Source organism: Haliaeetus leucocephalus, unplaced genomic scaffold (genome assembly GCF_000737465.1).
Source record: "Haliaeetus leucocephalus isolate CR32 unplaced genomic scaffold, Haliaeetus_leucocephalus-4.0 Scaffold587, whole genome shotgun sequence".
Taxonomy (NCBI): Eukaryota; Metazoa; Chordata; class Aves; order Accipitriformes; family Accipitridae; genus Haliaeetus; species Haliaeetus leucocephalus.
This window is the reverse complement of record NW_010973023.1, coordinates 192,775-217,433: the sequence shown is the minus strand read 5'-3', so window position 1 is coordinate 217,433 and position 24,659 is coordinate 192,775. Positions and strand designations below refer to the sequence as shown.

Genomic DNA, 24,659 nt, shown 5'->3' with positions numbered 1-24,659 from the left:
TGCCTTTCTTCCTGTTTCTCCCCAGCTGACGTGGGTGACTTCCCCTCTCTCTCATGTTTCTTGGCGTGAGGTTTCTTGTGCAAGACCTGAGCTTCCTGCTAGGTTATGCAGTGTTTTGGTTTTTAAGCCCTATCCAGAGCTATACCTCCTGGGGGTCTTCAGAGCCTGGTGCGAAAGGTGCTCCTCGCGTGGTGAGCTACAGAGAAGGTTGGTCCCCAGCTCCGGGCTTGTACCACTGTTGGGGCTCAACCTGCTTTTTTGGAGAAAACATCTGACTTTCTAATACCACCATGGGGGCCAGAGGCCATGTACAAAGCAGCAGGCTGGAAATGCCCCCCCATGCCAAATCTGGCTTTGTCTGGGGAGTACAAAATCAGGCTTAGGAGAAGGTGTGGATAGGTCAGGCAGGACATCCCCGGGGCAGGTTTGCAGCAACACCGCCAGTTCCCATGTTGGCAGTTTGCGGGCGCCAGCCGGAGCCCAGCCCAGCCCTTTACATGCCACCGCTGCTGGGTGCAGTGGGTTTATTTTTAGTCCTGCGAGCACTTGCTCCGTCCTCTGCAAAACCATCTGCTGCCTCTAGCAGGGCTGGTTTGTTGGCTTTGAGTCAACAAAGCAAAGCCCCCCCCCCAGTTTTCAATTTTTTGGCTGCAAACCAGGATGTTTTTCACGCTCATCTTCTGCCTCTTGCCCCCATGTCCTCTGCCTGCCTCCATGAGTGTTTTGGATGAGAAGTTTTGGGCTGGGTCTGATCCTTCCCTTGGCTTCATGCTTCAATCTGGGCAGAGCACCAGGGTGCTGGGAGGGGTCTCGCTCTGACGTGACCCAAGGGTGCCCAAGCCCCTTTGTGGGAGGTACCAGATCTCACCAGGCTTAAGATGAAAACTGGCGCTTAATTATGTTGAGTTGCTAGTTAGCAATGGACATGGCGGCTCTACTGAGTGAAAGTGAAGATGCTGAGAAATGCATTTGGTGAGGACTGGCTCAGCTGGTCTGTTTGTAAACGTGGGTCCCAACACAAAGGGAAGGTCGAAAAGCAAAATGAAGCAGCCTGAGGCTAATGAACATGCACTCCCCATGCACAGAGCAGCTTTCAAGGCTTCCCAGGGCTTTGCCTGCAAAACCCGCACTCAGAACCTGCTCTCCCAGAGCCATGCAGTACTTCTGGTGGGGACACGGGGCTGTGGTCCCCACTGGAGGTTTTTGTCACCAGGGTGAGTGGCCTGGCAGGGACAGCTGTGAGTCCAAGGTGGCTGGAGGATATTGGCAATGAGAGAGTGGGACAAAATCAGGTTTGGGGTTAGCCACAAGCAACCATCTCCTTCCCAACATCGTTCCCAGCTGGTGAGTACCTGGTTTGGCAGCATGCAGCACATCTGTCCAGCTGGGTTTTACCTGGTTTAATCTCACAGGTTTGTACCAGCTGGGGCACAATTCGTCCCGCTGGATGGGGACATGGCAAAGGCAGGGCTGAAGGCACGCTCAGCATATGAACTCCAGATTTCCAGCTCTTGTTGGGTTTTATTTTGCAACCAGGTCCAAACCATGAAGCTTGTTCTCAATAAAATAGAGCAAACAACCACACTGAAAAGGAGGGGAAAACAAACTGTTTTCATCTGCGTCTTGTTGAGAGACCTAATCATTTCACAGGGGCATTTCATCGTGGGCAGCATCTGGAGGTCGAATGGCAGAGGTGGCGAGGCTTGCAAAAAATGCTGACAGGCTCCGTTATGATGCCTGGGAGCTGGGTCCATCAGCGCTGGCATTGCTTTGACCTCCTGTGCCACGCCAGTCTGAAGTGCTCATCTGTTCTCAGGCTCTGCGGTCCTCCCTGCCTCTGCTTCCCCCTGGGGTTGGCTGCACGTCCCAGCAGGATGAGCCCACGAAGTCCCAGAAAACTGGGGAGAAAATGGCTGGAGAATTATGCAAGAGGGGATAGCGATGTGAAATGCAAAACTTTTCTTGCAGGGAACTTTCTGCTGGTGAACCGTCACTGTGGCAAGTGTGTGGGCTCTGCAGGGGTGGCAGGAGGAAAAGGAGGAGGTGGTGTCCACCAAGTTGTTTTCTGGAGCTGCGAGCCCAGAGCTTTTGGCCCAGACTCCAGCTATAAGAAGTGCAACAGAAGAAAGTCCAGTTATTTTCCCAAATTTTTTGTAACAATTCAGGGCCAACACTGTTTTTCTGCTGAAATACATGAGCAACTTGGGTTTATTTGCAGCTAACCCTCAGTAAGCTGAACCCCGGTAGACATTTGCTGGGACTCTCCGGGACATCAATCTCAGAGCAATCAAGAGGACCTGGGATGCCTGAAAAAGCCTTCCCTCCAATCACTTCCTCACTGCTGCTCTTCGGATGTTCCCTGTGAGAAGGCAAATTAAGGATCCTTAAAGTTATGTCTTTTAACAGGCAATCAGTGCTCCTCTTGGCAGGGAAGGGCGTTCATCAACAGTCATGCAGGTCCCCATGCTGAGATAAACACCACATTTGATGGTGCCTCCTTCCAGCAGAAAGACAGCTTTGCACATGGAAGGCAGTGCGCACAGATGCTGCAAGGATGAATTTTGGACCGCTCGCAGTGGTATCACCTATATGGATGCACAGGCAGGGGAGACAGGAGAAGACGGAGATAACCCCCCTGTTCTGTGTCTAGGCAGCACCTAAAGACCAAGCAGGGCTTTGGAGGTACAGCATGGCGCCAGTGGGATGTTCCCAGAGGATGACTGCGTTCCTGCAGTTGCCGATGCCATTTTTCCCAAGGGAATGGGAGCACGCAAGAAGGGAGCACTCTTGGAGGCAGCTCAGCCTTGGTATAGTTGGATTTTGGAGCTCATTTATTCAGTAGCTCCTTATAGCCTTCACAAATGGATGCTGCTAAGTACAGAGATGTGACTGCTCCGGAGCTTGGTTATTTACAGCTCACTGCAGCTGACTTGCGCCGCCTCCGTCAGCAGGACTGGGCGGGGGGGGAAGGAAAACCTTCTGGAACAAGAGCCAGGAGATATAAAAATCCCTCGCTGCTTTTTTCCCTGTTGTTACAAACCCTGAGCCCATTCCAGCCTGATGTGTCGATAAACGTGAGTTTGGGGGAAATGTGGGAAGCAGCAGAGAAATACCTGTGGGTTTAGGTGAGGACTATGTGGAAATGTGGCAGGAGCTTCTCCTCGCTTTGACCTTAAAATGTGCATTTAAAGCTCAAGACAGTTCTCCCTGGCCAGCTGAAAACAAAAGAGCTTTTTGGCCTCGCTGTGCCCAGCTCCATCCTCGCAGCATTTACACAACAGGCTCTGTTGAGCCTTGCTCCTCTTGGATGCTCTTTGCCTCTGATGCATAAAACAAAAGAACCCTTCACAATGTTAAAAATTCAAATGTCCTCATGAAATGTCTCAGTCACTGGCTGATGGGTCTGGTTTCCCCAGTCCCCCAGGGAAAAGGATTTGCAGTTGGCATCTGCAGTGTTCGCTGCTGCCAAAGGCAAGTCCTCGTGGGGAAGGCAGAGCTCCTGGAGAACATTGCAAATAGCTGCCAGGGAAGGGAAGAAAGGTGGTGGTGTGCCTGCGTAGGACCTTCAGAGCTGAGACAAGAGGCAGGAGCAAAGTGCAAGCATACAAGTCACATGCTCAGGGATGACGAAGCCTGTGTGCTGGCTCTCTCCTGGCTGCCCCCACCTGTACTCAGGCCACAGCCACAGCCAACCCAGCAGTGGCTTTTGAGCCGCTTTGATTGGCAAGTGCTTGAAGCTCCCTGGGTTTTTGTTTTCACTTGGTTTGGGTTAGTTTTTGGTTTTTTTAATAGTGGGGCTCATTTTCATGCTGACTACCAGATATATGTGGCTTGCAGCTACTCAAGCAGCTGTTGGAGCCAGTCTGCAGTTCTCAGTTGCTTTGTCCCCATGTTTAGTGTTTCTCTACCCAAGGTGGACCTCCCTGTTAAGGTGTTTTCCTCTAGGTCTGTTCTGCAGGAGCAGCTGTGTGGTCGTCAGGAAATGTTTGGGAATCTCTAAGGATCGCTGGTTTTGTGGTACAACTGATGACTTCTGTCTAGGCTCATCCATGCTAATTGGGAGTGGGGAGGAGTGAAGCCAGGTGAAGTTAATTTCTGCTTCTCTTTCTTCTTGTGCTGTATTGCTGTTGAATTTCTAAAAGCAGCTTTGTCTTCCTCAGTTTCTCTCCATCCTTTGCATGCCTCACTCATTTCTGCCTGGCTCTGTTTCCTGCTTTGCTCCTCAATCCCCTCAGCTGGCTGCTTTTTAATGTTCACCTCTCCTGCTCCCCTTTCTCCCCTTATGCAGCTCTCTCCTGCTCCATACTTGATGCATTCACCAGCGGCATTTTCTCTGCAAATTGTTTGTCCAGCCACATGATGGGCATAATGTTTGCAAGGTGCTTGTCCTTCACAGTCCGGTGCACAGTCTTCACCGAGGGGTGACCCCTTGGGGTGACCCCTCAACCTCCCTTGGATGCTGGTGCTCACTCAGCCGTGTCGCTTGTTCACTTGATTCATCCATACTGGAAGGGATGGGAAGGGGAGAAAAGCCTCCCAGCCATCAATCATCTTTGAGCCTGCCCAGACTGAGCTTTGCAGTCCAGCTCTCGTGAAATTATTGCACCTTCCCCCCTCCTCCTCCTCGCTCAGAACTTTGCTTCAGCATCCCAAACCTTCCCATTTCAGAGCAGGGCTTGTCTCTGGCTGAGGTCATGTTGTGCAGGTGCTGTAGGCAGAGCGTCTGGGTGGTATCAGTTGGGGAGAGCTTTAGATTATGATAAACTCAATTTTCTTATGGCAGCAGTGAGGGTTTAGTGCTCCTTAACTCCCCTCCCTTGGCTTGATAACTCACGTTGTCTTATCTTGAGCCGGACTGAAGCTACTGCTGCAGTGGGAAGCAGCATGGAAGCCCTTCAGCCATCCAGAAACCTCGCCCAAAGGTCTGGGGGCCCCTCACCACCCAAATCCCCTAGCAGGTCTGGAGTTCCCACCCGTTGCCATAGGATGCTGGTACCTAAGTGCTCCGAGGATTTGGGGGCTGCAGAGGGACCACTCAAGGAGGGCATCCCCTGGTCAGGAGCCACCGGCAATGTCCCGTGACTTTCATATGAAGTCTGCTAAATAAGTAGCTAAATTCTGTTTTGTTAAAAAATAAGATAAAAATAAAAATAAAGCCCTACTCTTTTGCACAGTTATTCACACGCAGCAAAAAATAGAGCTGGTATGTGATGATTGCCTGCAATGTACTCCAGAAGCTGCAAAGGCACTAGCTGGTACTTCGGGACCAAGGGAAAGATATTATTTATAGCCAGGCTCAGTAAATCATTCCTCCAAAGGGGTTTTTTCCTTCGAGCCTGCTCCCTCTTCCCTTTGTAGCATTACTGTCCTTTTCTCTTTCCACTCGTTAGCAACGTTGCACTAATTGTGCACAAACTTGTAGGGGAGTAAGCAGCATCTCTTCCTTCTCCAATCCTGAACCAGAAGGCACCATGTAGCAGGGATGTGTACCCAGAGGTGAATTGAATCAGCACCGTGCAGCCAGAGATGAATTTCACCATGATTGTCCTTGTGCTCCATCAGAGACGGATATTTGTTTCCAAGTGTGGCACTGTGCAGATAATTTTTAAGGGGTCCTTTGTTCAGCAGCAGTGGGGAATCTGGCTGGGAGCCATGAGTTTATTCCCCAGCTTCCCCCACACCCTTACTCTTTTCATAAACCGAAGAACTGGGAATTTAAAGTCCAAAGATGTGTGTCAAGTTATCAGCAGAGAAGAAATGTGCGTCCTTACTTATTTATGACTTACTTGGCATATTTTGAATAATTGATTTATCTCATGTCAGGCACTTTGGGGGGTAATGCAGGATGATGCTGCAGGGTCAGAGGGATGTGAAGAGGGAAATAAAACCCTGAGAAGGAGGTTTTGAAGAAGCTGGTTGAAAGTGGAGTTACTTTGATGTTCGGCTTTGCTTTGGTAGGTGCCCTCTGTGTGAAAAGCTGTGGTGGGGACCACGCGGTGGGGGGCAAGGGACTGTCGTTGCACCATGACCCACTGCAGCAGAGCCTAACCCCGCTCGCCCCTCACCTGTCTTCCAGCCCATCACTTCATCACGGCGACGGCGTGCCAGGAGGCAGACTACGGCTGGATGATCCGGCACTACTGCCTGAAGCAGTTCCAGCTCAGCATGGAGGGCATCGGGCAGCGGCTCTGGTGTGACTGGGACGAGACTGTGGGGTAAGTGAGGTCCCTCTGCTTGCCCCTCCCTTCCTGGCATCCTGGGACTGCCTGCACCCATCTTTGATTTTGGGGTGTAAGGAGGTCAGTGGTGGGTTTTATTTCGGGGGGGAAACAAATGTGCCATTTTGCTCTGCTTTGCTGCCGATGCTGCCCCAGCTCCATCCCCGCTGGGTCCAGCTGAAGGGGCTTCTCCATCCTGGTTGCTTGTGGAGGGGCCACGAGGTGGGCTTGGAGGGGAGAGGAGTGGACGTTGTCTACCTGGACTTCAGCGAGGCTTTTGACACCGCTTCCCATCAGCTCCTCACAGACAAGCTGGTGAAGTGTGGGCTGGATGAGCAGACAGCGAGGTGGGTTGAAAATGAGCTGAACAGCCAGGCCCAGAGGCTGGTGATCATTGGACAAAGACTAGTTGGATGCCAGTAACTAGTGGTGTATCCCAGGGATCAATGCTGGGTCCAGTCCTGCTTAATCTCTTCATTAATGGTCTGGGTGATGGGGTAGAGTATGCCCTCAGCAAGTTTGCAGATGACACCAAACTGTGAGGAGTGGGTGACACACCAGAGGGTTGTGCTGCCATCCAGAGGAATCTCAACAGGCTGGAGAAATCATAGAATCATTTAGGTTGGAAAAGACCTTTAAGATCATCGAGTCCAACCGTCAACCCAACAAGCCAACCCACCATCAGCCAAATGGGCTGATGGAAATGTCATGAAGTTCAACAAGGTAAAGTGCAAAGTCTTGCACCTGGGGAGGAACAACCCCAGATACCAGGACATGCTGGGGGCCATCCAGCTGGAAAGCAACTCAGCAGAAAAGGACCTGGGTGTCCTGTTGGACACCAAGTTGAACATAAGCCAGAAACATGGCCTTGTGGCATGAAGGTGACTGGTATCTGAAGCTGCATTAGGAGGATTGTTTCCAGCAGATCGAGGGAGGTGATCCTTCCCCACTATTCAGCACTGGCAAGGCCACCCCTGGAGTGCTGGTCCAGTTCTGGGCTCCCCAGTGCAAGAGAGACATGGACATATTGGAGAGAGTCCAATGAAGGACCATGAAGATAATCAAGGGACTGGAGTATATGTCCTATGAGGAAGGGCTGAGAGCTGGGGTGTTCAGCCCGGAGAAGAGAAGGCTCAGGGGGATCTTATTAATGTATACAAATATCTGAAGGGAGGGTGCAAAGAGGATGGAGCCAGGCTCTTCTTAGTGGTGCCCAGTGACAGGACCAGAGGCAATGGGCAGAAACTGAAACACAGGAGATTCCCTCCGAACATCAGGAAACACTTTTTCACTGTGAGGGTGACCGAACACTAGCACAGATATTACCCAGGGAGGCTGTGGAGTCTCCCTCCTTGGAGATGTTCAAAAACCATCTGGACATGGTCATGAGTAACCAGTTTTAGGTGGCTTTGCTTGAGCAGGGGTGTTCGGATAAGATGAGGTGGACCTCCAGAGGTCCTCTCCAACCTTGGCCATTCTGTGACTGCGGCTTTCAAGGACCCCAACCTAAGAAGTGTTTGGAAACCAGGATGGTGGTCTTGCTCAATACAGTTATGTCCATATGAAGAAACCACACGCCCCGGTGGTGGAGCTTCAACAGGTGAAGACCACGGCTGTCTGCTACATGCTGGGTATCGATGTTCTAATAAGGCAGTAAATTGGGATCCCTGTCATGGCTCCATTACCTCTTCTGGTGACTCACTGCTTGATGGACATATTTTCCATTAGATTTTTTTCTTTTTTCTCAGTACTCAGGTTCTCCAGACAGTTCAAAATACCCTAACTCAGCTTGAAAACCCCATAAACCACTGAGGTGCCCTCAGACCCTCTCTATGAGAAAATCCTGGATCTGCTGGGTCGCCCGCTGCTTCCAAAAGTTGCTTGTTGATTTTTCTTAGCAACTAGAGGGAGAGGCTGATACGGTATGGCATGGCAATCTACTGCTAAGCCTCCTGTTTGTAATCAACATCAAGGAATTAGCAGTGATGTATGATTTAGGAGAAGTGGAGATGCGGTCTGCTTTCCTGGCAGAGCACTTGGCAGCATCCTTGGGGGGATAATGAGGGTGATAAGGGAACCCTATTTAATGCAGCAGCATCAAGGAGAGCAGGGATGTTGCATATGGGGAACATGCTGCTCTGTAGGATTGCTTTTTTGGCTTTTTTGGCATTTCTTTTCAGTTTCTTTAATTGCAAACCACCTGAATGGTGCTTCCTTTGGATTGGCTCTTTCCTATTTATAATCAGCAGAGCTGAATTTTTCAGTACTGCCATGGCGTAAATCATTCTCCTGGTGAGATGGTTTTGACTGAAGTTGTGAAGACCGGTCTGGGGTGTCCGTGTGCTGGCGTGAGGGCCAGAAAAGAGAAAATAAAAGACTGTTCTCTACTCTGAGCTGGCTTTCCACATCATACAGTGTTGTTGTGCTGTGGCCTTTTTCTGGGAAAATGAAGTGGTGGACAAAAATGAGCTCTTGTGACACAAGGAGGGGGAGATTGAGGACAGTTGGAAATGGTAAGCAGATGTTGCCATATGACATGAGTGTTTTGCACAAAAATTAGAGGTTTTGTAAGATTTTGGTTGATTTCCTGCTTCATGCCCCTTTCTTCTGTGCCAAATTAAAACCTATATATAGATGTGTGTATGTAAACAGACATACAGAGAGAGAGAGAGAGACAGCTTTTGAAAAGCACAGCTTGGTTTTCCTTCCCCTTTATCAGTGACAAAATGGAGGGGAAGAAAAGAGAGTGGAAAGACTGTGGGAAGTTTTCTGGTTCTGAGAAACCTCATCTGGTCCTCAGAAATGTTCAGGACTGCTGCTGTTGCTCCAGCCCCTGGCTGCCTTGGGGGGGTTCTCTGCAGGACCTGTCCCCCTCTGTTGATGACTCTGGAGGCACCATCCAGATGTGGTCCAGATGTGCTGAGTGGCAGGAGTAGGGGATAGCCACTTCCCTGGGTCTCCTGGCTGTGCTGGAGATGAGCTCCCACCCGTGGGGCCATCCCAGCAGAGCTGTCCCCAACCCCAGCTGTCCCCATGCAGGGGCTGAGTGTGTCCCAGGACTTTGCTTTTGGTCCTGGTTTGGTGCTATCTGCAAGCTGGATGAAATGCAATCCATCTCCTTCTCCAGACCTTCAGTGAAGCCATTGCACAGGAAGCAGAAGTGTATTAAAGATCTTGTTCTTTATCTCCGACATCCTGTTTTTCTTCTAACTAGCTTCTACTAAACTTCTTATCCTTGAGGCACTTGGAGGAAATGTTGATAAACTTGCAGTGTTTAATTTGATTGCATGAGCCCATTTTCTCCGTGTGAACACAAGGCTTGGGGTTATTTAAGAGATGACATTCCTCTGATCCTCCTGTGCTCTCAGGACATTAGAAAAATCAGGTCGAAATAGCTCAGCTACTGCTGTAAATAAGTTGCTCTGCAACGATATGGGTTTCGGGTGGCCATCTCGCTCGACACCCCTGCTCTCTGGGTGTGCATGGCATTTACCATCCCCTTTTAGGAGAAAAAGTACTGTTAGGAGGTGTCCCAGGAAGAGTGGGCAGGGGGTGGCATAGGCTGGCTGGTTACCCCTCCAGCTTTAGGGGGAAGGACTTGACTTCCACCAGGCATGAGATGAAGAAATGGAAATAAAATGCCTGCCTAGAGCCCGTTTCCTCTCCATATTGTCCCCCAAACCAAGGAGTTTTAATGCTTGAAACCTATCTGAAATGAGAAGGAGAAATGTTTGAAGGTTTTGCCTCTGACAGGACCCATACCATCAGCAGCAGCGGGTTTGGAGCTGTGATTTCTTGTATGCAGCATTTAGCAGGGAAATGCCCATTAGGCCCATCATTTACTGCTCGATTGAGAATGACATGATGGGAACATCTGGACAAATGAATTGCCTCAGCAGAGTTTGTAATTGTGGTTCATTGGTCCTATTTATAGGCTGCAGATTATCCTCCCATCTTACCCTTAGAGGTATTAACCAAGCTCTTGCATCACTGGTACCGCTGCGTTCAGATGTAATGGAGGGCTATCTCTGGGTCAGGAGTGTTTAGTGAGGTTGGGCTTGGGCCACATGAACACCAACTCTCTGAGAAGGTTTGACCAGCAAAACTGTTGAGCTCTGCTGGCTTTCTTAGCTGTGCTTTTTTGGGTAAAGTTGATGGATTTTGATATGCGAGTCTTCATTGTGTACCAGTGGAACTTATGTGAGCTGTTACACCCTTCGGGAATGGGATGCTGGGTGGTTTTTAACAGAATCATTAGTTCCAGAAGTTGGCCATGAACACTGTCTCCTGGGAAGGGAGAAGGACTTCTCTGAGAGGTGTTTTCCCTTGGGTCATCTGGTTTCCTTCCCTCTCTTCCTGCCCAAAGGACAAGGGATCCCACATGGCCTCGCCTGCTCCTGCTGGAGCCGTGTGTGCCAGTGCCTGCTGGGTCAGTTGCCTGGGGCTGCTCACCTACCCAGTGGAGCTGGTCTCTCCAGCCCCTCTGTGGCATTGTTCCGTGGATCCCTGGCCTGAGAGCAATTTAGACCGAGCACCCTGGTGTTTTGTTCTCCAGGGCTTGCAGCTGCCCTGTTATTTAAAAGCCAGATGATCATTTAGCTGGAGCTGCGTTGTGGGCTCCTCCGGTTGGTAGTGGTGGCTGAGCTGCTTTGACCGGGAGCTCAGCTGTGCATGACTAATTATCCTGATGATCAACTTGGCTATTTTGATTCCAGGCCCAAATTCATCGGTGCAGCGACTGAGCCGGGGGGATTAGCTGTGGTCTTCCTCACGGCAGCTATTTTGGGGACATGGGGCACTGCTGGCAGAGCTGGGGCTGCTGGAGGGGTCAGGCTGCTGGCTGCTCACCCATGAATGCCTCAGCAGGAGCTGATGACTTGTAGATATTTTTCCTGCATGGTTTTGGCTCACTGCCAGGCCGTGGCCAGGACATGGCTTTGCATGATGTTTTTTGCGCGGCATCCGTGCACCGGGCAGCAGCGAGCAGGATGGAGGGATGCTCGCTGTACTGAGCAGTGCTGCAGCTGCGAGTGTCACTCCAGCCAAGCCAGGCGCCTTCATCCCAAATATATCCGCCCTGTGGCATGCCTAAAGATCTCCAGGGAATGCTTTCCCATCGCCGCAGGCATCCTGTGAGGAAGGAGCTCACCAGGGTGAGCATGCCAGTCTGACAGCTGCAGCCAGGTCCAGAAACGAGGGATGATGCTGCCAGCTCCCGGCACGCCTGGTACCCTGCCCCGCTCCTGCCCCCGCCACTGCTCTCACAGCTGTTAATATACTCACAGTGTGTCTTCAGGTTATTTATCTGTTATCTTATAGACAACAGATTGATCCAGTATCTTATTATCTCATTATCTACTTATTTATCTTCAGGTTGCCAGGTGCCTTCTGGATACCCCTTTAGCATGTCTCCAAGCTCGCCCTGCAACCTTCCAGAGGAAGAAATCAATTTTTTAAGTTACAAAGTGAAAGGAAAGCCTTGTGGTTTGGTTGTTGGGTTGGGTTTTTTTGTTTTTTTTTTTTTTCCTGAAGCAAGGGATTTGGGGAGGATAGGAAAAAATCCTGATAATCGTGGCAAAAGGGAGAGCTGGCAATCCTGTGAACCCCAACTAGTATCCGTAGTGTTAACACCGTCCGCACCCAGGCGCTGGCAAGGAATAAATGGCAGATCAAATTCCAGTCTCGGTTGCAGTGGTAAAAAAACCCAGAGGCATTGCTTAGGATTTACAGCAGTGTAAGCATTTGGATCCTGTCAAACCATAAATCAGTGCTCGATTGCTTCCCACCAGTGGCCCAGCCCTGTCCCCGTCCTGCCTGTGGGCATTCGTCCCCTACGTGGTCCCTGTGCTGCTCAGCCTCCTCCTGCCACAGCATCCTTTAAACCCAAACCGTTTCCATGGTGACAAGGAAAACAGGTTTAATTGCAGTTCACCTTGGGTAGGGAAAAAAATATTTAGAACTAATCAAAGCTATAGTTTTCAGGGCAGGCTGCCTGTCTCCCTGCCTGCAGCCCGTGGTGGTGGGATGGCTTGGGAAAACCTGCCCCATTCCTGATGCTATCCTACATCAGCTCAATAATCACAGTTTTTAATATTTTTTTTTTTAGTAATTAAAGCTTGTCTTTTAAGGCGTTTTAAAGGATCCATCTCAAAGCATAGGTGAGCCCCCGAGAGCTGCCATTCCCAGAGGAGCCCTCGCTGGGCTGCACCCAATTTTTGGCACTGGGAAAGATCCCAGAGAAGCCCAAGCCCAGTTGGGTAAAAGGAGCGTGACTTGAGGATGCTTCTCCTCAAAGCCGCTGAGCTTTCCTCAGGACCAGGGGAAGCAGGACCAGCCTGAGCTCTCTGACCAGGATTTTCCTGCAGCTACAACTGGATGGTCCTTGTGAGAGGCAAGGAGAGATTTTAAATACCTTCCCATGGAGGCAGAGGTGCCTGATGGAAGGCCTTTTGTTGCATCCTCTAATTCCAAATATCTTAACTAACTCTAATGCCAGCCATGTTTTGCAGCCTGGCTTTCTTTCGGCTGTTATGAATAGCACACAGCGCATAGCTTTGGGCTGCACTGGCTATTCATAGCCCCTTGCAAACAGAGTTACAACACCCGCTCCTTCCATTACCTCTTGCTCCCAGGCAGGTTGGGAAGCTGGGGACAACTGTCCTTAGATGTTGCATCCTTAGATTCTCTGGCTGCTCTGCAAAGCCACGGGGATGTGCCAGGATTCCGGTTCGTGGCCTGGTGGCTTCTCTACCTCCTTATTTACCCCAACCAAACTGACCCATCATGGAACTTGGAAGCCCAGCCAGGGATCTGGCCTGTGGTTAATCACCCCACTTTCAGTAATGGCTGTAAGGCCCCGCTCAGCTGTTTTTAGAGGGCAGCCAGCCCCTGGTCTGCGGGGTGAGGGAGGAGAGGACGCAGGGCCTGGGTATTTCTTTGCACATCCCCGCCTCGGGTCTGATTTGGGATTGGTGGCATTCAGGTCTCTTAGGTCCTCCCCCCCCCAAAAAAAAATCATCTGAGTGTTTTGCCAGGCATTGCAATCCCCAGACGCCCCTGGTGCTGCCGACTTGGGTTTCTGTCCTCACCATCACCTCCAGGGTGGTCCCAGCTGCACCCTGGAGGCTCCCTAAACACCCAGCCCCACTCTTCCCCCTGCCACCTGCCCTGGCCTGAGCCCCCTCCCATTCAGGGCTGTGGCGGCAGAGCCGGTGGCACGCCATGCCGCTCTATTTCTGCAGCTGCTTCGGTCACCAGCGTCGTGTTTCGCTTTGGCTGCAGCAGCAGCGGGGTTCCTCCCCGGGCTATAGCCAGCAACAGCACCCCAACCCCGGCAGCGTCCCCAGCACACGGTCTTCCATAGTGTGGGATGTGAGGCTGAGATTTGGCAATGCCTTTCTCCTGCTTGCAGAGATACCACCTCTGGAGGCTTTTTTCTGGAAGGTCTGTGCCCTCGTTCAGCTGGTGGAGAAAGTGTTTTGGCAGATGGAGGCTTGCAAATGAGCAGTAGGGTCATCTGAAAGCCAAAAGCTTGACTCTACCTTCTCTCCAAAGAGTTTTTAACTCTGCGACTGAGGATTACCTCTTTCCGGACAGCAGAAACAGCGTGATCATCCTTGTAGCTCCCGGAGCTCAGCTCAGCTTTGCCCAGGTGAGCGTGGCAGGGGGAACCTCGCTCTTCTGGACTGGGCTGTGGGGTGGCAAGGGGAAGGCAGAGCAGCCATGCTGGGCAGGAAAACAAGCCCCCCAGAGATGTTTCACCATCAGCATGGGCTGAATTCCCTGGTGGGACGACACTGGCATGGTGGTAATGTAATAACACGGCTCTGCTTGTGGGGAGAGAGAGAACCAGATGCCGCTTTGGAGATGCAATGGGATGAATGTTCACCACGGCTGTGGCAGGGAAGAGCACACTCAGCCCCGGGCGTCAACACTGCTGCTCTCCGGTGGGACTGTGATCCCTTCTGACAAGGCATCACAAGCAGCAGCCTGCGTCTGACTGGTCTGGTTTATGAGTATCCCAGCAAATGGATCCCTTTGCTATTCCTCTACGGTACCTGGTGGTGCACATGCAATGAGAAGGTCCTCAATGCCACGTGTCTCGGTGCTGTGCATGCAAGGACAGAAGGACGGAGTCTCACAGGACTGTTCTCCAAACACCACAAGACACAGCAGCTCAGGACCCCTGCAGCTGGCGGGGATGGACTTGGCCAGTGGTTGTCAGCTTGTGTCCATGGGTGGCCAAGGTCTATGAGATAAAGTGGAAGAAACCAAAGCACTTGGCTACAGTTGAGAGTTCGGCTTTGCTTTTAGTTGGCTGTCCCTAAAACTATCATGGTCAGGTAGTGCTTTGTGTAAGCAAAAGACAGAAAATCATCTCCTGAAGATAATCCAGGCTTGCTTTCCCTTGGCCGAGAGCTCAGCAGCCCTTGTTGTCACTCGTACTGACAACTGCTGAAAAATGTTTTCTTTTCCCTCCAGGCCCCTCCTGCTCGCTCCCCACTGGACTTTGGGGGTGTGCAGGGCCGACAGGGTGGCTTCAGTGAAGACAGGGGACATGAAAACAAAAGGGACAGAGACTTAGGGTATCTTGAACCACAGCTGCAGACCCCCCATCAGGATGGCAGGACCTCCTTCCACACCTGGACAGAAGGTCATAGCCCCACGGCCACCTCCTCGGCTGTAGCCGCTCGGCTCCTCTCCTCGGGTCCATCCTCGCCCCAGCCAGTGCGCACGGAGCCATCTGAGCTCTGAAATATGGATCCTGCCTAAGTGCAAAGTGTAATTGCAATTTATCCTTTCATTTGCTGACACCATTTTGGTTACTTGCACATCTTCACATGTAGTGACAGCACGGAAGCGCGGTCTGAGCTGGGGAAGGGCTAAGCCAGCTGCTGTATGGCCCTTCAGTTTTAAAAATAGCTTTTATTCGCTTCTCTGTTAACTCTTTCCTCTGGTTCCTGAATATGCTTCAGCTCCTGAGATGTCCCAGGGCTGCTGCTGAACGGGAAATGGCAATTTTGCACATTGGGATGCTGAGCAGAAGCTGCTCTTAGTAGCTCGAGGCACCCCATTAATTAAATCACCAGACTCCGCAGGGGCTCCCTCCAGCACTGCCGTGTGCTGATGGGCACGGCAAGGCAACTGCCGCCTGCCTGAAAACCCAGCTGATGACATGCAGAGAGGCTGTGGCGAGTAGCTGGGAAGGTGCTTATAAAATATTTCTTCCCTCAGGCAGGTTTTTAATTGGCTAGCTGGGTTTTGGTTTGCTCTGCTCCTCTAGGATTAGTCGTGAGTAATTGGGCTGGGGAAAAAAAATTATATGTATGTATTTTTTTTATGCATAGCTGATTTTAAAGCAGGTAGGGTTTGAAACCCATGGTAATACCTGTCCTTCCGGAGGATGGCTGGTTGGAGCAGCACAGGGGCAGTCCTCTTCCTGCAGTGCCTCTTGCTCAGGGCTGCTCCTTGTTTTCCAAATATTTGGAAAAAAACCCCAAACCAACCCTCAAAAAGTGGACTTGCTGGCCATTGAGAAGTGGGATGGGTCATGGTGCTGCGGACCTGCAAAGCAGGGTACTGCAGAGGGATGAGCTTCAAAAGCATGCTGTTGGTTCATAAGCCCGCCCCCCCCCCCCCCCCCCAATCATTTTTAGGCAATTAAAAGGAGAATTTTAAGTAGATTCGCTGTACTTATTTCTGTCCTCTTTTGGCTGAACCCATGCAAGCTAAAGGAGGGTGCCCCGAAGGCCAGCAGCCAGGCAAGCTGCTCTGTGGGCTGGGATGGATTTCCTGAAGGTCTTTGCCTAAAGGTGCCAGAGGGTTATGTGGGTCTGACCAGTAGTTTCTAATAGCACTGGTCCAGCTGTGAAATCCTGCAAAAATTAACACAAACCAAACCAAACCAAACTTGCTTCTAGTTATTTATGTAAATATTATTTCTGTTTTCATTTACTTCTGTAAATGAAAACTCCTTGTGCTCAATAAAAATCTCAAATAAAATCTCAAATAACAAATACGCACATCTATAATAGAAAGTATATAACATTTTATATTACACAGGGGGGGAGGTGGCAGGCTCGTGTCTGGGTGCTGGTCCCTGGTGCCACCCCAGTGCCCTTGTCTGTCTTGCAGCACCTACGGGGAGCTGACGAACTGCACGGCACTGATCGCCGAGAGGCTCGACTGCTACTGGCCCAACCGGCTGGTGGACGAGTTCTTCGTGGCCGTCCATAAGCAGTACTTCAGGAACTGCTCCCCGTCTGGCCGGGCACTGCATGATCCCCCCAATGGCATCCTCTGCCCCTTCATCCTGCTGCCCGTCCTTGTCACCCTGCTGATGACTGCGCTGGTGGTGTGGAGGAGCAAACGCAGCGAGGGCATTGTGTAGGGATGCCCTGCTGCCAACGCAGGGGAGGGATGGGGGCACCGCCCCCCCAGAACGTGCCCGTTTTTTGGAAGGACCCTGGCAGAGAAGCATCATAGTGGGTACCAAGCCCTGGAGACAGAGACAGCAACACCACCGCTTCTCCCTCACCGGTACCCTCCACACCACGCACATGCCATAAGCCCGGCGGTTTCCAAATAAATACATCATTTAAGACATGGTTGCTTGGCGATACAGGATGCCGGTGGCCAGCAAGGCATGGGCTGCCCCAGCAACAGGTAGCCCTCTTGGGGTACTGGGGAGCACGGTTCTCCCTGGGCATCAGCGCCGCCACAGCTCTGCTCAGCCTTTCCCAGAGGCTTCCCTCCCAGCACCCCCCCAGCATCATGTGCCAAAAGAGGAACATTTTTAAAGGAAAGAAAAAAAAAAAGGGGGGGCATGTGTGTGTGTGAAATCCGCAGTGCCAGCACAGTGTAACGGTGAGGCCAGTGGGTCTGGGTGCAACCCTGGGCAATGAAACCACCACAGCTTCCTCTTCTTGTCCTTTTTCTTCCACACCAGGAAAGGCATCTTCTCCCCCAGCCCCCAGCACAAGGACCAGGCCTGCACGGGTGGGGTTCGCTTAGGAGATGGGGAGCAATGGGTGAAAGGCAGCAGTGGGAAGCTGGTGGCACTGGTGGCAGCACCGGTGGTGGCCTTGGCAGTGCCCTGGGGCTAACGAGCAATGGGAATAAGGTGCTTTTCCTACCTAAATAAATACATACATAAATAAACCAGGTACCTGTCTCTGGTGCGAATCCTCAGCAATCACCCCCTCCATGAAGGCTGAGGTCCGAGTGGCTTGAGGGCCCCCCCTGGATGCCCCCCTCACTGCCCCAAAGGAGCCTCTGTGATCCCAGAGACACACCCCAATAGTGTTGACCCCTACCCCATGGGTACCCTTTGGGGTGGCACTGGGGGTCCTGGGGTGGTAGGAGGACTGACTGCATGGGGTCTGCCCCTCAAAGGCAGCGGGGTCCCCCAGGTGTGGGTAGGCAGGTCAGGGTTCCACCCCTCTCAGCAGGGTCCAGGAGTAGGGTCAGCTCCCTTGGTGGGAGACTGCGCAGCATCTGGGACAGGGGGCATCCCAACCCTGCCACTGGTCTCCGCCATCCCCAACAGCTCCAGGCCACTCCAGACCCCCTTCAGTGCCTTGCTGGGTCAGGAAGGGGCCCCTGGGGAGACCCAGCTGCTGTTCCCCCTGGCCCTCATGTTTCCCAAAAAAACCCAAAAATTGCACATGTCAGGCAGTGGGACACCCAGCCATCCACCTGGCCCACCCTGGGCTGCTTGGTCCCGACTCCTGTTCCTCTTCCAGGACACTGCAGCATTTGTTTTCTTTGCCATTTGATATCTGGGGCTTTTTTCAGGGGCAGTTGAAAAAAAAAAAAAAAAAAAAAAAAAGGAAAAAAACCCCACCACCATTATTTGATGGGGAGTGCCCAGGGCTCCAGAGACTGTGGTCCCTGCAGACAGGAAGAGCTGAAGAAGCTTTCTTGAAGATGGCTACCTACCTAGAATAAAAATAAATTAAAAGAACAACTAATCAAACAACAAAAACCCCCCACAACAACACACAAGAAAAAAGGAGCAGGTTGTTGCAAAAGCTGCACAGAAGTTACAAAAGCCAATTCCTGCACAAGCACTATTTGCTGATGAGCCTCCACCCGCTAACCAGCCACAAGGGAAGGTGACACTTTGGGGACATACAGGACAGTTTGCCTTCTGCCATTGCAAGGGGCCCATGAGGGTGCAGGATGGAGACAAACTTCCCTTGAGATTGCTGTAGGAGTATTTTGGCCATGTGCAGTGAACCATGCCCACGGTAGCAGCCCAGCTTAGTCCTTCAGTGAGAGGTGCATCTGTACAAATATACATATATATATATAGAAATACATATAAAAATACACATAAAAATAAATACATAAATAAGAAAAAAACCCCAGCTCCTCATGTTCAGGAAAAAATAATTCAGACCTGATAGGCTCTTCTAAGATGAGCATAACATTTTTTTCTCCCATGTATTCTGGATGAGAAGAAACTGATGCTCAGGCCTTCTTGTACAGTACTTAATAGTAACCAAACTGTAATATTGTGCTCCTCTAGGTAAGCAAAAACAAAGTGAGGGGATCATACAGCGGGACTGTACTGGGAGGTAGGGACTGGTTTTGATGACTGCAGCTCTAGCTCTGCGCTCACACAGGCTGCTGGTACCCCAAACCTGCTGCATGCCAATGCAGCCTTTCCTGGCTCTCCGTAGCAGCACCCTGCCTTTGCTCCGCCCTAGGTGTACCTGCAGTGGCTGCCAGGTAAGAGTGGGGAGCCAGGCATGGGTGACAATGCAAGACACGGGGACTTTTACCCCTTTTGCTGAAGGATGGAAGCGGATAATGGTACCAGGGTGCCACTACAGCAAGCAGGACTCATCTTCATTACAGCAAACTGGTTCAGCATTTTCAGCTCAAAATTAAGAGAATCCTTCTGACTCAGTAAGCAAAAACTGGATGTATTTTCCAACCTTTCTATTTTTGTGACTCTCTTATTCCTTACTTTGTCTGACATTACTATTTTGGCAGCAAAGATCTCTCACCTCAGTTGCCTACTTAAAATAATATGCTGATCCATGTTTCATTTTAAATAGACACAGTGGCAATATTATCAAAAGATGAAGCTCACGATATGAGTCTCCTCCTGCATGCCAATCCCTGTGTTTAATTTCCCTGCTTTCCTAGACCTCCAGTAATGTCTACAGGAGCCTGTGAAACTGTAATGGAAAAGGCACAGGGAAAACTTAACAAGCAAGGCTGCACCATGCTTAAAATTTGCAAGCCAGCTCTGCCACGCTAATGATGGAGACAATTCTGATTTCCTCCAGCGTCTGCAGAGGAAGAATAGGAAAGAATGAAGCATAATCATTCGGGGGGATAGAAAACCAACAGTCAACGCCCGAGCGTTATACAGACACTTGGCTCCATATGAAACCACATGAACATTTATTTCTATGGTTTATCTATTTATAAAAGCTTGAATCAGTTCCATGGCACCTCCTCTGCATTACCCCACAAGCCAAATGCAAACATTTCGGTCTCTGAGGCTACACCAATGCCCTGGCTCAGCAGGTGAGCAGTGGGGAGCTCTGGCACACAACAGGCAGCAGCCTTCTCACAGCATTTACTCTGAAGTGATTCCTGAGGTACATGCTACTGTCTTCTGAAGGATCTCTGCTTGCACATACTATGTATTTGATATACAGCTACTTACAGAAAAGGCAATTATAGCATCATATCCTTTCAAATTACCAAAAAAGCCAGGCGCACACGAGTTTTTAAAAGAGGGTGCAGTGTGTTATCATTCTCACCTGCGTTATTAGTCATTCACTTTCAGTGCAGAACTTTGATGAACACAATTAGGTGTTCTCCAGGTAACAGTGCTTGAATTTACTTTCATCAGATTGAACAGCATCTGATGATCCCTCACCACATCCAGATCGGAAAGCCAAAGGCAAATTTCTTTAAAAAAATCTCCCTTTCATTAAATTTCACAGAAATATATAATATATATAATATATATATATAATTTTACTAATACCACACATTTACTTAAGTTACAGATTAGCCTGTGTTTCTTTTAACTACTTCACACAACAAATAGAAACAAAAAAATACTGTAGCCCAAACAGGAGCTGAAAATAACAACGTAAAAATTCCAAACATGTGACAAAAACATACTTACATTAAATATAATCAAGAATTTCAATACCAGAAGTAGAATTTCATTTAGCATTTGCATTCTGGCAAGCTTTAAGCCTTAGCTGAATGACTCTTGGAAAAAGCTTGTATTGTTTCTGCTCATCAAAGGCAACAGTATTGTGATTGGGTTCACAGGAGACCATTTTATTGCCAACTTGAACTGCTCCAAGAACACGCCACCTTTTCTGTTTGGGTTGTTTGTTTTTTTCCTTCCCCCCTCCAAACTAGGCAAGAGTTAAAAAAAAGTGTAATTACAATTTCATTAGTGATTTCTTTTAACTTCTCAAGCATATCTCATCAACAGGATATACAGTACAGTTCAGAAGAGTAAACATTTTTAAAAGTAAGCAAATAACTTTTTCAACCAACATACACAATTTCTTGCTGTATTTATGCTGAACTCTCCTTTTAACATGGACAAGTTATGAAGTTAGTTTTCTTCTTCAGTACAACATGGACACAGGACTAGTACAATCCGGGCTGGTTTTGTTGTTGTTGTTGAAGTTAAGGACAACTCTAGTGTGGAAGCCATGGTCCTGCCATCCATCTCCCTTCATCATCTCGCATAGCGCTTAATGTAATCCTCAACTTTATTCCGAAAGTCCTCCTAGGGGAAAGCACAGTCAGAATTACCCTAGGCATGTCAGAGAGGGACTCATGTAGGACTACAGTGGTGGTGGATTCCCACATTAGCACTGGTAGGGTCAAAGTGCCATCAAGTGAAAGGCCCGCCGCTCTCCCCAAGACCCAGAACATGTTTCCAATGCAGTGTATGAGAACTGAGGTGACCACTTGAGTCCTTGCAGGCAGATGTCCGTGCTCCACCGGGGATCTCCTCTGGGGACTGAACTGAACAGTTTGCCATTGGCAGCTATCAACGTAGATATCAACAAACAGACTGCATCTGACAGGTCACCAGTGCCGAGAGGCCGGGTCCCAGCTAGCAGCACAGCAAAGATCTGGCCATGGTTTTAGAGAAGGAAGGGAAGCTGTCCTTACTGGATAAAAGAGGCAAGGCTACAGCAGTAACTGTTACAAAAGCTGTGTGCCCTAAGGCAGCTCTGTCCCAAATACTCATTCTGGCCTCCCCCTGGTAACTGCACGATATTGCAGATAGGACATAACTAAGCACATAATCAGTCACTGCCCTTTTTTTTTTGTCATTTATTATCACCTAGAGGATTAAAAATTCATCACCCAAGTCACTCGTTTGTTAAAGTGGTTCAGAGGGAACACGCTTACACCTGTAGCCCTCCACAGAAAACCTATGGGACTATTCTATAACCTCTGCATCTACGGAAAAGCACACACTTCTGGTAGTTTATAAAGCACGGAGATGCCAAGCAAGAGAAATTCTGAAATACTTTCCTCATTTGATACTTGTCCAAGCCGGGATGTCAGACAGATGCTACATTCCTGTAATGTTAGTCTGAGTCTGAACCTTGCCTTGCACACTTACAGCCTGTTATTAAGTATGTTCAACACAAACACACCAGGTGGCCTGTGCTCCAGATTCAAGTGGGGTGTTCACAGCAAAGTGCTTCTTGCTTGATTTCTAGCTCCCAGTTTTGCATGCATAGAATATAAGAAACCAACACACGCAACAGATGAAGAGGTTTTGAACGCAGTGTCCCGGTGCAGTGGAGCTGCCTGGAAAGCCAGGGCTGCGGAAGCACCGAAATCCTCTGCCCACCCCGTCAAGGCTCTGCTTTTACTAGGAAGGGCACGGGGTCCTGCTTTAAACAATGTACCTTGTCAGCTCCAGGTTTGCCAATAGATAAAAAGATGCTCCTTGAACACACCCTGAGCGTTCTGGTACAGTCCACTCAGAGCTAAATGAAACATTTGCAGACAGAGCAGCAGTTCATGACTTTAATGCCCCATGAAAATAATGGCCATTCATTGTTCAAGGACTTCAGTATCAGGTCTTTTTTACTTTTTTGTTAGCAGTAGATAAAAGCTGAGCACTGCAATATGCACCATGACTTTCTATTAGCACTGCTAAGAAGGTCTGAAAAGTAGCAAGTAGTCACTTTTAATTGTGATGCTTGTTTTAAAAATGGGGAGACTGCTGTTTTCCCCTGCAGGGGCATGGAGTAACCCATTCTGAAATTTGTAATATATGGCAAGATACTTAGAAACAGAAATCATCAAAGCTAAAATGTCCCCTCCCCAAGCTAACTTTGCCTGCTTCTAGCTTGACTACATCAGCTGTGTGTCCCCCTTTTTAAAAAAAAAATAAATTTGGATTTCCCCCCATGTCTTGATCAGCATTTAGCTATACACTGCCACTAAAACTTGCTAGACATCACATCACACCAGAATAAAGCAGTAATACAGCCTTTTTGCTACAGCTAGCCTTGGAATGCATCGATATTTCCTTGGCCCCAACACCACGCTTCAACTTCCTGATCAGCTCCCTTTACAGAGACTTGGTTTTCTGCCAGTGAGTTTTTCTATCAGCAAAAGGATAAAGGTTATCTCATGGTTAAAGTCCCAAACCAAAGGATCAGAGAAGAACTACGATCCAACCGCAGTGCTGTCCATGATTTCGTTTTCCAACTGATAAAGCGCATCACAGAGATGTCCATGAACTATATGTAAAGTGCTCTGAATCTCAAAGAAGTCTAAAACACATTTTATGGCCAAAAATATCATAGGTGTGGAAACAAAGGTATAAATGCACTTTAAAAAAAACACCCATCGCTAACGGCTCTTCTCAAGAGAGGTACAGATCTATGCTTTGGAAGAAATAAAAGCAGAGAGCATAAATTACAAGCATCCATTACAGGAAATCACTGTAAGATGCTTGACACCTTGGCGTCGGGCAGTAGAAGTTCAGCTGTGGAGAGGAACCCTGCGAGGACAAAACCCAACTCTTTAGGGCTGCAGAAATCCCTTTCCTCCTTAGAGGCCTATGAGATGGCCTGTCTGCACTGTTAAGAGAAAGGAGCAGCTATTTTGGCATAATATGGCAATTGCTAAAGGCAATATTCTGTGTAGTGACTTTTAACTCTGCTGCAAGCATACCTGTTTCCATGCTTGTACAACCGTACGTTAAGTGTGCTAAGAAACTAATGCTACAGAGCTAATGCCACCTTCATTTTAAGTAAGATTTCAGATACCAGGCAACTTCAATCCTTTGACGACAGCTACAATAGCCAAGTATCATGTTAGGGTGGTTTTGAGTAACTACTTATCAACAACATGTCTATTAGAGTGGTTCCCAGATATCAGGCTGCCTCAGGCAAGAAGAGTCTCTAGGTACCTTGAGTTTGTTAAAATATCACACAAACAAAAGAAAAGTGACCTTCGGAATTTGTTTTCAGTGCTGATACATTGTGATCTACATTGATGAAAACTACAAAATTACTCATAATGGCAAATGATGCTGGAAACCACTAATTTACTGGTTATGATGCTCATTCTCAGTATTACAGACTGATCGCTTGCAGCAGCAACACTCACTGTCAGCCTGTTCTTGGGCAGTCACAACATCAGAACACGGTCACAACACTCTATCTGATAAATGAAGCCTTTTGGACTCATCATGTTACTGGGGTATAGAGCTAAATAAAAGGCTGTTAGCTACAAGAAGGAAAAAAGACCCACCTTGGCAATACCATCGATCTTTTAGAATAACCAAAACAGCAACACTTCCTAGTAGTTTCTTGCTTGTTTTGCAACTATCCAGGGTCACTAACAATCTTAGTTACAATCCCCAGTGTAGTGGAAACTGAATGAATTAACCAAGGACTTGTTTGTGTGTTATTTCCTACTCTTGCAATTCTCCGAGACAAGTCACTAAAAGAAATTGGGCACAAGGCCCAATACTACTGGACACGCAATAGGGCCAACTGCATCTTTGCTGTATCTGCAATATCTAAGAGCAGTGCAGTACAGACAGCTCAGAGCATCCTCTGCTTTTTCACCCATACCTTTATGAGGTTTTCAAATGGGAAGACGGGCTCTCAGCAGTGACTTAGCAGAAGCAAGGCCTCAGCGAAGAAGGAAGGATCCAGAAATCCACACTGTCACTTAGGCTGACTCACCAGATGAAGGAACTGACAGCATTGGCAAGAATATATTAACACGGTACTGACAGCACGTGAACCTCATTGCCGAACAGGAGGTTCTCATCCCATAGCTGTAATACGCCATCTTCACATGCCATATGGCTTAACAGTTCCTGATTAACAGGGGGCACTTTTCTATGTGCACATCTGTTTATGTGCAATACTGAATAATGAGAAGTAAAAAAACTAA

At 49.1% G+C, this 24,659-nt stretch overlaps 2 protein-coding genes across 5 annotated transcripts in view; one reads left to right on the top strand and one right to left on the bottom strand.

The window, feature by feature from the left end:
* Positions 1-2,689: 2,689 nt before the first annotated feature.
* On the top strand, positions 2,690-16,608 carry RAMP1 (receptor (G protein-coupled) activity modifying protein 1). The gene is made up of 3 exons (XM_010577992.1): positions 2,690-2,807; positions 6,077-6,215; positions 16,353-16,608. The coding sequence occupies exons 1-3, from the start codon at positions 2,690-2,692 to the stop codon at positions 16,606-16,608; spliced, it is 513 nt and encodes a 170-aa protein (XP_010576294.1).
* Positions 16,609-20,644: 4,036 nt separating this feature from the next.
* The window catches only part of UBE2F (ubiquitin-conjugating enzyme E2F (putative)), an 84,034-nt gene continuing 80,019 nt past the window's right edge, over positions 20,645-24,659 (bottom strand). For all 4 annotated transcript variants that reach the window (XM_010577880.1, XM_010577877.1, XM_010577879.1 and 1 more), the window contains one exon: positions 20,645-21,000. In XM_010577880.1, the coding sequence (XP_010576182.1) occupies positions 20,950-21,000 (51 nt within the window). In that variant the 3' untranslated portion in view covers positions 20,645-20,949. The remainder of the gene's footprint in view (positions 21,001-24,659) is intronic.

Bases quoted from the DNA above. Each gene is read 5' to 3' on its own strand.
- RAMP1 (XM_010577992.1), top strand. From the start codon at position 2,690: ATGGCGCCAGTGGGATGTTCCCAGAGGATGACTGCGTTCCTGCAGTTG. The intron at 2,808-6,076 runs GTATAGTTGGAT...CCTGTCTTCCAG, and splicing joins TTGGAGGCAGCTCAGCCTTG to CCCATCACTTCATCACGGCG. The intron at 6,216-16,352 runs GTAAGTGAGGTC...TCTGTCTTGCAG, and splicing joins GACTGGGACGAGACTGTGGG to CACCTACGGGGAGCTGACGA.